Here is a 15,197-nt window from a genome sequence, read left to right on the forward strand (position 1 = left end):
GTTGCTCAGCGTGGTTCGGTGTATCTGAAGTGACCTTCATGTGGGATGGAATGATGGTAAAAACATTTTAAATGAAATGATCTGATCTTATGTTGTGCTATAACCATCGACGAAATTCAACAAACAACCAACTCCACATTCAGCACCACTAACACTTTAACCAACATTACAACAAAGCCACAACCAGCACCACAACCAGCACACTAGTAACGTAACCAACACTTGTCAGCACTACCGCTGGTATGGGGTAACCAAACACGTTAGTTACATAGCCTCGCTTGATACAGGGACCACTACTGTGGTGTTAACGACCATTACCACCACTCTCCCACCAACACTACCATTACCACCACTCTCCCACCAACACTACCATTACCACCACTCTCCCACCAACACTATCATTACCACCACTCTCCCACCAACACTACCATTACCATCACTCTCCCACCAACACTACCATTACCACCACTCTCCCACCAACACTACCATTACCACCACTCTCCCACCAACACTATCATTACCATCACTCTCCCACCAACACTACCATTACCACCACTCTCCCACCAACACTACCATTACCACCACTCTCCCACCAACACTATCATTACCACCACTCTCCCACCAACACTACCATTACCATCACTCTCCCACCAACACTACCATTACCACCACTCTCCCACCAACACTATCATTACCATCACTCTCCCACCAACACTACCATTACCATCACTCTCCCACCAACACTACCATTACCACCACTCTCCCACCAACACTATCATTACCATCACTCTCCCACCAACACTACCATTACCACCACTCTCCCACCAACACTACCATTACCACCACTCTCCCACCAACACTATCATTACCATCACTCTCCCACCAACACTACCATTACCATCACTCTCCCACCAACACTACCATTACCACCACTCTCCCACCAACACTATCATTACCATCACTCTCCCACCAACACTACCATTACCACCACTCTCCCACCAACACTACCATTACCACCACTCTCCCACCAACACTATCATTACCACCACTCTCCCACCAACACTACCATTACCATCACTCTCCCACCAACACTACCATTACCACCACTCTCCCACCAACACTACCATTACCACCACTCTCCCACCAACACTACCATTACCACCACTCTCCCACCAACACTATCATTACCACCACTCTCCCACCAACACTACCATTACCATCACTCTCCCACCAACACTACCATTACCACCACTCTCCCACCAACACTACCATTACCACCACTCTCCCACCAACACTACCATTACCACCACTCTCCCACCAACACTATCATTACCACCACTCTCCCACCAACACTACCATTACCATCACTCTCCCACCAACACTATCATTACCACCACTCTCCCACCAACACTACCATTACCACCACTCTCCCACCAACACTACCATTACCATCACTCTCCCACTACTGATAATAAAGGAAATATATTGAGATCAGTATGAGCTCTGCCATGATTTCCATGTTGTAGTAGTAACTACCATGTGCTATTACCACAGTTATCACCACCAGGACTACTACTACTACCATCACCACCCATTACTGCTTCACCATAACCACCAACCATCACCTCAAGACACACCCCCTTGTTACTACTCCCACCACACCAACCATTACCACCTTATTGCTACCCACTCGTCACCACCCACCCCACGACACTCCATCACTACCCCATTACCACCATCTACCCTACGACACTCCATCACTACCCTATCACCATCACGCACCCTACCTCTGTCCATCACTACCCCTGGCTATGGAGATGGACCTGCGAAGACTCCGCAAGGTATCTTCACCCCCGTCCGCAGCACACACCCTATCACTCCCCCTTCACCAACACCTACCCCACCATCACCACCACGGTTCACCCTGCACCCTATATGGAAGTAGCGACGTCATCTACCAGAAAAGCCGTCGTGTCAGGCCAGGTTAAGGCTCGTGCAGTTGCTGCAGTGTCCTGACTGGCACTGCACCACCCTTGCTGCTGCTTACTCACTGTAGTGGTGGTGTGTGTGCAGTGATGGTGTGCAGTGATGGTGATGCTATGTAGTGGCAATGACACCTGTTGTGATGGGTATGGTTTGGTGTGTTGGTGATGATATTTACTGGTGAGTTTGTGTGGTGGTGGCACTTTGTATAGTGGTGGTGGCACTTTGTATAGTGGTGGTGGCACTTTGTATAGTGGTGGTGGCACTTTGTATAGTGGTGGTGGCACTTTGTATAGTGGTGGTGGCACTTTGTATAGTGATGGTGGCACTTTGTATAGTGATGGTGGCACTGATATGTTCTAATGGTCTAGTGCTGACGGTATTGTGTCGTGGTGGGAATGGGTGGTAGTGTTGGTCCTGCCATACAAAGGTGTTGATGGTCTACAACAATAGTGATTGGTAGTAGTGGAGATGGTATATAGTTGTGCAAATGGTATGAAGTGATGGTGACGAAGTATAGCGAGAGCAATGGTGTATAGTGACTGAAGCATTTGATCATTTGGACCAGACTGGTAGAAGAACCGACTCTAGATACCGTCCAGAGTCTGACCTGCTCCGTACACTTATATATCTAGATACTGAAGTGTACACAGCAGGACAAACAATGGAGAGTGTCGGGGGTCGGTTGATGGATTCATGGTCGGCCATGATGCACCAAATTGTTTTCTCTGGTGATATGATGCATCTGGGAGCCAGCTTACATCTACCATCCACTGGTGCCCCTATATTCCCCTCGCTTTCTACAGTTAACTCCCCCTGGCCTTTTTAGAAGTAAACCCTCCTGGCCTGCCGGAGACTACTTCCTCACCTCGGCCACGTAGACCTCAGATATCCACTTAACCTCGTAATTATGGCTCTTGACCACGCACACCTACACTACCCAGACTTTTACCCACATTATCTTCAACTTCTGTGTCATCTGAACCCCCGACACAACCAGACATGTACATGGGCAGCACGTGAACCACAAGGTGGTCACTAAACTCCATCATTGTACTTCGTTGAATACAATCATATCTACCTGCACCCCACGTTACCAACCTGCACCCCACGTTACCAACCTGCACCCCACGTTACCAACCTGCACCCCGCGTTACCAACCTGCACCCCGCGTTACCAACCTGCACCCCGCGTTACCAACCTGCACCCCACGTTACCAACCTGCACCCCGCGTTACCAACCTGCACCCCGCGTTACCAACCTGCACCCCACGTTACCATCGTGTCCCTCGACTACCCGTTACACACACACTGTGTTTTTCACTGAAGTACAGTTTCAAAGAAAATGATCGTGAGTTTCGTATTATTCCCGTCTCAGTTGCTGCATCTTGCATCAAATGGAAAATCCCCCCTCCCCCAACAGCTACAGCTTGCTTCAGGTGGAAAAATTCTTACTTGAAGTATACACAAAATCTAAATTCCATCTTGACTTTTCGGTAAGTGTGTGTGGTAATCCCCTGTGCTGTCACATAACTCCGCTGTCAGAACTTGTTGTCAATATGTCATCCTGTAGGACGCCTGTTTTGGGTCATATTCATAGTGATGACGTTGTATCCCTGTGGTTTACGTGAAGACTTTCTGTCGGCCTCTAGCTACAGTGTTGACTTTTGTTATATATGTTTTGTTTTACCGAATGTTAGTTTTCTTTTCCCTGAACTTAGTATCAGTACCATCTGCCACCACCCGGGCAGTCCTTCCTGATGTATGTTGACCCAGCAGACATGTTGATCATATGTTCATGGCTCACTGTTGGCCATAGGTTGTAAAGATTGCTGTTGGAGGGAGGAGACGACCTTCCAGTGTGTTCTGTACTCCTTCAGGTTCTTAAAACAAGAATGTTTCATACCCGTGTGTGAGACGATTCTCCATTGTAGCCTTACCATAACCAACAATGGATCAACACATCCTTGATTTTGTTTTCTTTCTTGTAGACTGTTGTGTCCGACCAGCGCTTCTTCACTGTCGTATAGTTTTGAAGCTGTCCAAGCTTTGTCTCTCCATCTGTTATAGGCGTCAAAACTTTTATGAGTTAATAATTTTCCAAGCGTGATACAGTATTGGTGCTTCACAGATTGTGTCCTTCTTCCGTTCCTTGCGGTACGTGACGCTGCTCAGCACTTACTGCGCTGCCGTCACATAATGTTCACAGTAGTGCTGGTAAGCAGGTGCTTCAGCGTAAACCTTTGCCTCTCTAAGTGTTTTTCCCGCTGGACGTTGTTCTCCGTAGACCACAGTAAAGTAAAATGGATTTTCTTTACTCCCGTTTACCGTTCCCTTCAACCGCTAGTAACCTGATCAACTCATTCTTCTACCATCTCCTCTTTCAAGTATATAGCACCAACCCTCTAGCTGTTTTCATACAGATTTCCATCATACAGCAGTGATGTTTGTCTCCAATCCTGTCCCCGCCACGCCTGTCGCCCCACATAGGAATGATTCGTTAGATATTCATGCTCTTTCTCTTCACAGTTTAACCTTCACATTCCAAACACCAACTTTAGACGTACCACTTTTGTTGTCAGGCCGGGTCACTCACTGACTCGACCCGCATCCCTGGGTCGGCCCTACATCAACGTCGTCAAACATTTACACTTCGTGTTGTTGACTGACTTGGAAGTCACGAACTTCATACTGCCGCTAAGGACGAACCACCTTGCCAACCGTCGACAGATAAGCTTTTTCGCTGACACTGACCTTATCAACACCCACCTGAAGTGCTAACTTGGTCCTCCGGTCACATCTAAACACTACAGCCACAGTGATTCTTTGTGGTTGAGACTCGACCGAAGGTTTAGAGAGCAGCTGAGACTTTGTGTCAGGGCTGGCCTTCAGGGATAACTCTCCAAGCTTCATGGCACAACCAACCTGGTGACTGTTATCAAAGTTCCTTCACGCGGTCAATATTGTTAACAAACATTTTCCAGACTTGTGCACGCTATATAGGGACTTCAGTCTCCTTGCTCTGAGAACAATCCCTCCCGTCATAAAATGCTCAGACAATGACAGCAAGGAATGATACATCTCAGGAACGCTGTTACTTCTCCTGCCACTTGCCTCTCCAACGTGGCTGGTTTGAATGTAATCTATTTGATACCACCCAACATGTTGTGTGCTGGCCAACATTACACAAACATTCAGCCAACGTGGACTTACATTGGTCTAGACCGCCAATATGGTTGTCACTATCTTATAGAGCTAAAGGTGAAGATTTGGAGAGGTTTTGCGAAAAAAGGGAACAATATCGATGAGAAAAGTCTTGAAAATGAATGAGCTTAGAAAAGGGACTTGTGTGAAGAAATACCAGGAGAAATTAAGTGTAGAATGGCAAAGAGTGAGATTAAATGAAGCAAGAGAAGTGGTTGAAAAATAGAAGGAATTTAGGGAAGCAGTGCTGGCATGTGGGAGAATTGCATGTGGCATGCAAAAGTTGGGAAGCGGGCAGATTAGAAAGGGGAGTGAATAGTGTGATAAAATAGTAAAGTTGCTTGAGAAAGGAAAAATGTTGAGGCGTTTAGGCGGTACATACAGGGAAGGAGTACAAATGATTGTGCGATATAAAAGAGACAGCGGCAGAAGTTCAGAGGAAAGTGCAGGGGTTGAAAAAAAGGGAACTGAGAGTTGGAGTATCAGCAAACTTTAAGGAGAACAAGAAAATATATTGGAAGGAGGTTAACAATGTGCGAAAAACAAAAGAAACTTACGAACATTGGTGAAGAGGGCATAAAGGGAAGTGGCAACAGGTCATGATGAAGTGAGGAGGAGATGGAGCGAGTATTTTGAAGGACTGTTGGATGTGTTTAAAATTAGGATGGCAGATGTAGGGTGTTTGGGTTAGGGTGGTATGCGAAGTGAAAGAGTCTTGGAAAGTGGTTTGGTAAAGAAAGAAGAGGTGGTGAAAGCCTTGCGTTGAATGAAATGTGGCAAGTCGGCTGAGTAGATGGTATTGTTGTTGAGTGTCTTAAGAAAGAGGGTGACTGTGTTGTTGAATGGCTAGTTAGAATTTCCAGCTTATGTATTGATCATAGTGAGGTGCCTAAGGATTGGTGAAATGCATATATAGCACCACTGTTATAAGGCAAGGAGGATAGAGTTGAGTGTTTAAGGAACAGAGGTAGGAGTACGTTGAGTTTATGTAGTAAATTGTATGTGAAGGTAGTGACAGAGAGTGAAGGTACGTACAGAGAATAAGGCTTGGGAGGAGCAGTGTGGTTTCAGAAGTGGTAGAGGATGTGTGGATCAGGTGTTTGCTTTGAAGAATGTGTGAGAAATACTTAGAAAAACAGATGGATTTGTAGGTAGCATTTATGGACCTGGAGAAGGCATATGATAGAGTTAACAGAGTTGCGTTGTTTAAGGTCTTAAGAATACACGGTGAGAGAGAAAAGCTGCCAGAAGCAGTGAGAAGATTTTATCGAGGATGTAAGGCATGTATACAAGTAGGAAGAGAGGAGAGTGAGTGGTTCCAATTGAGTGATAGAGTGAATTGGAACGATGTGATATACAGGGATCAAAGTGCTGTCAATGGACTTAATCAAGGTCAATGAAGCGTCTAGGATAAACCATGGAAAGGTCCCTGGGCCTGGTTGTGGATAGGGAGCAGTGGTTTCGATGCGATGCGCATGATAGCTAGAGAATGGATATGAGTGAATGCGGCTTTCTTTCTGTTCCTGGAGCTACCTCGCTAATGCGAGAAAACGGCGATCAAGTATATATATATACATATATATATATATATATATATATATATACTTGATATATATATATACTTGATATATATATATATATATATATATATATATATATATATATATATATATATATATATATATATATATATATATATATATATATATATACCATACATAGTTGCCGTTTCCTGCGTTAGCGAGGTAGCGAGAGAAACAGATGACTAGTTATTAGAAGGAAAATTCCTCTTTTGACTCTTGCTTTTTTACTTCGTTTGGAAACTGATACAGGAAGGGAGGATTTCCAGCTTCCCTCTCCCGTCCCTCTTAGTCGCTTTCTACGACATGCAGAGAACACATGGGTATTATTCTTCCCCCCCCCCCCTCCCCCCACATCATCAATAAACAGCGAGCAAAAACTAGAGAAAGGTAAATAGTTTCCCTACTATTGGAAGTAACGCAGTCTTAGAGCCGCAGAACTATTGGTGGTAGAGGCTGGAGGAATTGAAATGCTCCCCTTGAGCCAAGTGCCATCTCTCCTCCTGTATTACATCTTTTCTAGTTCTTGTTTGCTTCTTGTGGTTGATATAATTTCTGATTGATGAATGTTGGTAATGATGTCATTAATGATAATAAAATGATAATCCTGATATCAGTAATCATAATGACAAATAAATCAATAATATCAGTAGCATCATCACTGTCATCACTATCATCACTATCATTATTAGCATCATCACTATCATCACTAGCATTATTATGCAGATCTTTAGGATTTTAGGAAGTTAATGTATTTGTTTCCTTTTGTGTTACAGAGAGGGAGAGCTGTAGACGTCAGCCTGAGGCCACGGCATCCCCTACCCTCGGGTGCTCTGACTGTGTCGATACCTCGCGACCTTTCTCAATTTGGTCTTGTGGATAACCTGCAGGTGACATTACTCAGCCCAGTCTCATGAACACAGTAACGTGTCTTAACGAAGCCCCAGCTGCTCGAGACCCGTGGATCCCTGTGAAGAGGCTGCCTCTGATGGGGAACCTCTGAGACAATGACCCAGATAACTTGTGTGTGTATAGAGATTTTCTTGTTGAAGTTTTGCTGCTGCAAGAATAAAGTCGAATAATTTGATTTAAACTAAAATGAGGCAACTAGATGGAAAAATAGAATTTAAAAAGTACTGGTAATAGTTCTGACGGTATTTCTGAAAAGAAAATGCGGAAGATAAGGAAAGACATTTTGTGCAGAAAGCGAATCCAAAGGACAATGTACATTAGACAGAAGTGAGAGAAAGACGAAGAAGCAGAGACAAAGACAGAACAGTAGCGGGCAATGGAGACCCGTGGACGCTCCCCTCCTGGCTGTCCTAACGTTATTGCTCAATATGTGTTCCGGCTGCACTTGGCTGTGCCCGGTATTTAGCGACAGATCCCGAGTGATCGTCGGTATATCGGAGTGGACGCCTCTCCCTGGAGCAGGTCAGCGCTGGACTACCATGCTACAAGACTCAGTTTATCAGTACTACAAAAGACAGTTGGATCTCACTACCCTAGTCTGCTGAGGACGTCATGCCACTGACATCTGCACTCAAGGTGAGCCGCCCACTGACCGGATGTGTTCCCAGTGTTGACACTAGTTACGGTCTTTCATGATAAATAGGTAATGAAAACATTCATTGGTTCTATTTAATCAGCTGCACATGAAAGTACACAGAGAAAATGCATATAAAATGAACAGAGGGGCTAGAAAATGGGAAGAAGAGGTTAAGGAGACAGTTTTGATACATACACTGGGGTGAGAATCGACTGATTATTGATGGTCACAGTAGTTGGGATGGGCCGTCCTTGTACTTGTCTCTCCGACCTCGAATGGGTTCGATATGAGTGTTGTGCCGAAATTAACTCAGGAACGAAGAATCTATGGTGGTAGTAGGAGATGATAGTGGCAGGCATGACATTTCTTGTGATAGATAAGTCTGGGTGATGGTTGACGAAGGAAGTGAGGACCAGTGTGTTGAGTGCCTCATGACCGTCCTGCACAGAGAATGGTCTCACTCTGTAGTATGAAGCATTGTCAGCGTTCAGTCGTGTTCACAGGCTTGTGTGTGCCTAGGTGCTCCTACGCCCGCTGCTATCTCACTACGGATAGTTTTACAGTTTCGTCTGTGTTCAGCTGTACTATTGTATATTATCTATTGTCTAAAATCTCGTCTAACTGTGTCTATTTGCAACCGGATTTATTAGTGTTAAACTTTACCTGTCAAATTATACTAGAATTCGCTAGTTCTACTGACGTCCAGCACCAGCAGTCAATTGTTTCTCATCTAGTTGTATTGGTCTCTTGTGATACCATCATCTGCTTACCCCGTCTATACTTGTACCAGCATCTAGTTGTTCCGGCCTGGTTTTACTTCTGTCTGGGAGGGGGTAGATGTGGTTCCACATTTCACGTTTTCTGAGAGAAAAAAACTCATTTCACAGTGATACGTTTCACCTGGATCTGCCACCAGGCCTGCCCGCTCTAGTTCAGGTTAAAAAGATGTTCTCCTGAGAGAGAGAGAGAGAGAGAGAGAGAGAGAGAGAGAGAGAGAGAGAGAGAGAGAGAGAGAGAGAGAGAGAGAATTAACCAACATATAAAACATAAAACGTATTAAAAGGAAAAGATTCCAGTTCACCTCTGACCCTTGACCCCACCCACTTCAGGTAACCTACAAGGATATTACTTATATTACTTATTTCCCGATGATATAAGTACTTACTTAAGTACTTATACGTTCCCACTAATGGCGCTCTACTCGTCAATCTTGTGAATTTCTCATAATCAGAGGAGCAAGATATTATTAGACGATGCACGCAAGGTCTTTCTGCATGACCTAACGTCTACACCGAGATTACGTGGGATGTAACACCACCTACACAACCACAAGCACCTACCACCACCTACACTACCACAAGCACCTACCACCACCTACACTACCACAAGCACGCACCACCACCTACACTACCACAAGCACCCATCACCACCTACACTACCACAAGCACCTACACTACCACAAGCACCCACAACCACCTACACTACCACAAGCACCCACAACCACCTACACAACCACCACCACCTCCACTACCACAAGCACCTATCACCACTTACAACGCCACCTACAACTTCCACAACACCGAATATATTTCATCAACACTATCATCTTTCCATCACCACAACCACCACTCACCACCATTACCACCGTTGCCATCGTTCAACCCATAATAACTTGTCAGACGAGCGCGAATGACAGCGACTCTCGGTGCCCCGCCGCTGTAAGTGCACCGCATGCGGTGGTCAAGGTAAACACATGAGCTGTCATCCTTGACTATTGAACGGCTGTGTTCGTTCATAGGGATGAACCTGAACATGCCGTCCCTCTGAACATGATTGCTACTGGGATACGATGCTCGTCACCTTGACGAGATAGTATGAGTAAACTAGCGATCTTGACGGAGGGCTGACGGATTTCCTCACCAAGGCAGCCAGACCTACCGTAAGTGACCCGTAATGACTCGTCTTCTTGCTGGAGATATGAACTGCAATATCGCAAGACCCGGTCGTCTTGTCCTCCCTCCCTGGCAGGCTGGTCGGGTGAACCTCTGTCCTCGGTGTTGCCTCCTCACCACAAGATTCTCAGCTTACTTCCTGTCGCAGACGGAGCTGGAAGACGCGGATGCTCTAAACGTGAACGTCAGCGTTCTATGCTCTGTGTTGACCCTAGTGTAGTGGCTCGAGTATACGTATGTCCGATCATCTGCTCATAGTGTTACTCCTTCGGTACAGTTTAAACCCCTGAGTACTATAGTTTTACCCCTTCACTACAATTTAACTCCTCGTGTACGACATTTTCATCTGTAGAATACCAGTTAACTACATAGTCACTCACTGATAATCAGCTGTAATCTTCAGCATAATGGACATTACTCATTGTCATCAGCATTCGGCGGCACACAACAGGAGACGCCTAAGTCTTCCCACTCGGCAGGCGTGGCTGTGGGTGCAGGTGTGGGCGTGTGTGGTGGCGTGGGTGGGCACGGCGGTGTCCGCGGCACCCCAGCAGTTCCCAGAGGCCTCCGAGGATAACCATTTCGTCTTCAGATCTGATGGAACTTACTCCTTCTCTTACGATACAGGTGAGTTAGTCCGGTCTTGTGAGTTAGTGAATTGTTACCTTCTGGTGAGTTAGTGAGCTTTTGTGTGGTTGTGAGTACACAGGGGTACTATCTTGCTAACTATACTACTCTAGTCCATACTAAACTACTACTCTGGCAATGCTTAAGTGGAGGTTGTAGCTGAGACTAAGCTGAAACAGAATGTATTGACCAAAACATATATAAGATCATATGTCAGTCATTTAGTAAATACGAAAACTGATGAGATTCTTCTCTAGCCGACTTTTAATGGTATTCATAGTCTGCATCAGCAACGTTTGGCGGTAAGTTGTTGCAATGTTCGACGGTTCTATTTGCAGAAACCTTTTTCTCACGCTAATCTTATGTATTATAGCTTTACATACTATCCCATCTCTTCACGATTTACTTTGTTGAATTTATCGAGAATTTTAAAGACTTGTATCAAGTGGCCGGGAAGTCTTCACTTCCCCAAAGAAAAGAAATTTCATCTCAGCCGCTGTACATACGGTCACTTTCTTCAAGATGGACTTATTTTCTGAAACCTTTCTTGCTTTTCTTCATCCTCTTTATAGTTTGGGGATCAGATCCGAGCTGCATAGTCAGGAAATGGTTGCACTAACACATAAAGAATTTTTTTTATTTCTTTCTGTTGTTTCGTGGTCTATGTTCCTTTGTTATGAAACTTGTATTCAGTTTGCTTCATTGCTGCTATACACTGTACAGTGTTGCTGATAATAACACCAAGATCATTTTATTCATTTACTTTGTACAGTAGGCTTCTGAGCAGTCTATAGTCGTATCTAGTATTTTTATCTGTAATGTGCATAACTCCATATTTACATACATCAAATTCCATTCGCATTTTCTGATAATTCTGCTCATTTGTCAACATCTTGTTCAATTATTTCAGTCTTATGTATTTATAAGTCTGCTTCCCAATTTTGTATCATTGGCAAAATTTGAAAGATTTAGGCCCCAGTTCTAGATCGTTTATGTGTATCATAAAGTAAATGGGACCAAGGAACAATTCCTGCGGCACGCCACTAATCACGTCCATCTAGTCGGAGGCTTCGCCATTTACAACTACACTTCGTTTATTGTCAGCGAGTCAGTCACAATCTATGCACATAATTCCTCCCCTGTGCCATATGATTCCGAGTTACACAGCTGATTACCTCCAAGATTCTATATGAGTTAATAAGAATATAGTCTCTCAAGAAGCTTACTAAGGAGTTCTTAGTTTTCGGAAATTAAGGTAAATAGTCTCAATTATATGGGCATACAGGCAAAACAACAGTGATCGGTGTACGGGTATACAGGTTAACATTTGGCCACATATTTCAGGTGCAGGGCAACACCAGAGCTTCAGGATAGAGACGCGAGACTCCAAGGGGCGAGTCTCCGGCCGCTTCGGATACGTGGATCCGGACGGCGTGTTGCGGATAACGGAGTACCAGGCGGATACTGAGGGATACCGGTGAGAGGAGATGGTTGGGGAAAGGTGGATAGGAAGGACAGGTGTATCCCAGAGGGAAGCGGATGCCAAAGGGAGATACTATAGGAAAATTAGGTGCCAAGGGAAGCATGGATGTTAGGGGAAATGTGGACGCCAAGGATATAGATGAAACAAGTGATGATGACATCATTTAGAGGAGGACTTGACAACTGTCAGAAGAGGAGAGGCGAACTACGGTGTTAGACAATAATAAAGGGTACCCAGAGGTGGGGTGAAAGCAACGCTACAGGGTAATGCAAAGTGAGGGTGAGTGGCTCTGAACAATTGTGTTGAGGTGGTAAAGAAACAAGAAAGGGTGTAGGGAAATCAGAGAATGTGGAACTTTGAATAACTTAGGGGAGCTGAGGTTAGAGATGAGTGAGAGGATAAGGAGAGGTGGATGGCAGGGTGAAATGCTGGGGAGGGTTGGATGGTTGTATGAGGCAAGGGGGATATGAATGACTAGGTGAAAGGCAAAGATGTGGATACTGGGAGTGAGAAGGATGGAGGAGAGATGGACGTTCGTAGAAGCAGTGGGAGGGAGGATGAGGGAAGTTTACATCTAACAGTGTCAAGATTCATCTAAACCAACTTTTGCTGAAGACATTGAGATAATGAAGGGGGTAACTGTCAGTATATCACCGGGTTCTGTTTACATCACCTGTAGGTTTGATATTTCGGTTTATGGATTCTTTACGAGCTTTTTAAATAACATATCTGTAGAGATGAACCTATTTTGAAATGTTAATAACTTAAGGCAATCTCAACAGGGCAAACATGGAGATCTACCACTTGGTGAGTTGGTTCCCGCGCTCACCCCTGCTGGTAGGACCTCTGCCACAGCCGCCATCAGAGGTGGAGGACCCACCGGACTCGCTTGAGGCACCACAAGAGACTACAACTGGACCTGTGGGAACTCCTCTCTTCTTTCCCCCTCAGGGCCCCATCCTCATCATTGGACCACTTCCTAAACCCCTCCAACCTCCGAGGAACCTTTTAGACCAGGAACCACCGAACCTCACTGAAGAGACCTTAGTGGGGGCACCTCTGGACACCGTCCTACCTCCTCCGTCAGATTTCTTGCAAGCTTCTGCGATAGAAGATATTTCAGAGAGCTCACCTCGAGAGATTCTGCAGGATGGAATTGTAAATGCTCTTCTACAAGGATCCCTTGAAGACATCCTTCAGGAATCAGTAACGGACCTACTGAGTAGTTCCATACCGAATACTTCCCTTGCGATTTCCAACAACACTCAGCAAAACACGGAATTGCCATCAGAATCACCTCCAACTACTGTAGATGACGATGATCAAGATTTACCTGAGGGGCTCGAGCAGACGGACTTGTGGTCTGAGATGCAAGACTCGGGCTTAACCAATCCGCCGTCATCAGTACTGCCAGATGAAGGGAGTAGATCAAGAAGTTCTCCAGGGAATGTAACAGATATTTCATCGACCATCGCCCCCGAAGAATCAGCTTCTAATAGAACATTAAATGTCTTTGAACAAGTGTTACCTGAGCGTTTTCCCAACACTTCAGCCCAAGAAAGACAAGACAATTTTAAGAATTCTAATATTTCTATTACTGGTACTACTAGTACTAGCATTACTGGTACTACTAGTACTAGCATTACTAGTAGTCTTACTAGTACTACTATTAGTGCTACTACTAGTACTACTGCTAGTCCTATTAGTACTGTTTCTGGCACTACTACTCGTACACTACCTCGAGTAAACAAGGAGATCACGATGACGTCACAGCTAACAACATCAGCGAGACCTCGGCTAACAACGTTAGCGAGTCCACAGCTAAAAACGTCAGCAAGACCTCAGCCAACTATTACACGAGTACCGCAATCAACATCATCAATGAGGCCTCAGCAAACCTCAGCAGCAACACTTCAGCTCACGGCCTCGGTGCGAGGACCTGAGCTGACGACCACAAATACCCCAAGTGTGGCTACAACAACGTTATCAAGAGCTTCTCCGACGCCAGTAGGACGGCCATTATCTGCTACAGCTTCAACAGAACATGGAGACCTCAAGTCAGGTCAGGAGGGTGACACCTCCCCTTCAGCCACCTTCATCAAGACTTTCCCCCCAGTACCTGCCCTGACCTACCTTCCTGTGGGAGAGGAAAGGTACGACACCCCCCCAGATGTTTACTCATATCTACCACAAACATTTAACCCATTTTTCTGAGACAAAGTCATGTTATGGGTAGCGTGAGCATGCAGTTTGCTTGATTCTGTTGACAGGTGAAGTGGACACCTATCCCGAGTTGTGCAGATTAAAGCAAGATGTGTTTTTGTGGGTTTTGTTGCGTGCATTCAGAAAGCACCACCCGTGTTTACAGACAGAAAACCATCGAGTAAAGCCATATTGACTGCCGAAAATGAGTGTCAGGGTTTTCATAAGTGACGAGATGGAGTAAGAACATTCTTGTGTAAGACCAAGGAAGTACCGAGGGTGATCTAGCAGTGGAAGTTATCTGTTGCTACCATGCGTAACTATGATCGTACTGTTCAGGGCATCAGCAAATGCTCCAAGTTCGTCTGTTCAAATCCCAAAGTTCTTTACAGATGGACAAAAGAGTCCTTACCTTAGCTAGTCAGTTCCCAAGAACTATAATGTTGTTGAACCTTTGTAGAGCACTTCCTGATGACATATTTGCTTACCTGGTCATCTAAAGTTACCATCATGTGAAGGTAAACCTGTAGTCATGCACAATGTTCTATAGCCACATGAAGGCTGACTAATCATACTATGTAATATAATGGCTGCAGTCATCATGTGTTTGAGTCCCAC

At 45.0% G+C, this 15,197-nt stretch overlaps 1 protein-coding gene across 5 annotated transcripts in view; it reads left to right on the forward strand.

The window, feature by feature from the left end:
* The window catches only part of LOC139745951 (uncharacterized), a 35,013-nt gene extending 19,835 nt beyond the window's left edge, over nt 1–15,178 (forward strand). For 4 of the 5 annotated variants that reach the window (XM_071656670.1, XM_071656671.1, XM_071656672.1 and 1 more), the window contains exons 2-5: nt 7,543–8,314; nt 10,699–10,894; nt 12,239–12,371; nt 13,160–15,178. In XM_071656670.1, coding sequence (XP_071512771.1) covers nt 8,291–8,314; nt 10,699–10,894; nt 12,239–12,371; nt 13,160–14,591 — 1,785 coding nt within the window. In that variant the 5' untranslated portion in view covers nt 7,543–8,290 and the 3' untranslated portion in view covers nt 14,592–15,178. The remainder of the gene's footprint in view (nt 1–7,542; nt 8,315–10,698; nt 10,895–12,238; nt 12,372–13,159) is intronic. The other variant, XM_071656674.1, reaches the window with a different exon arrangement.
* The last annotated feature ends 19 nt before the right edge of the window (nt 15,179–15,197 follow it).

This window comes from Panulirus ornatus, chromosome 63 (assembly GCF_036320965.1).
Source record: "Panulirus ornatus isolate Po-2019 chromosome 63, ASM3632096v1, whole genome shotgun sequence".
Lineage (NCBI taxonomy): Eukaryota > Metazoa > Arthropoda > Malacostraca > Decapoda > Palinuridae > Panulirus > Panulirus ornatus.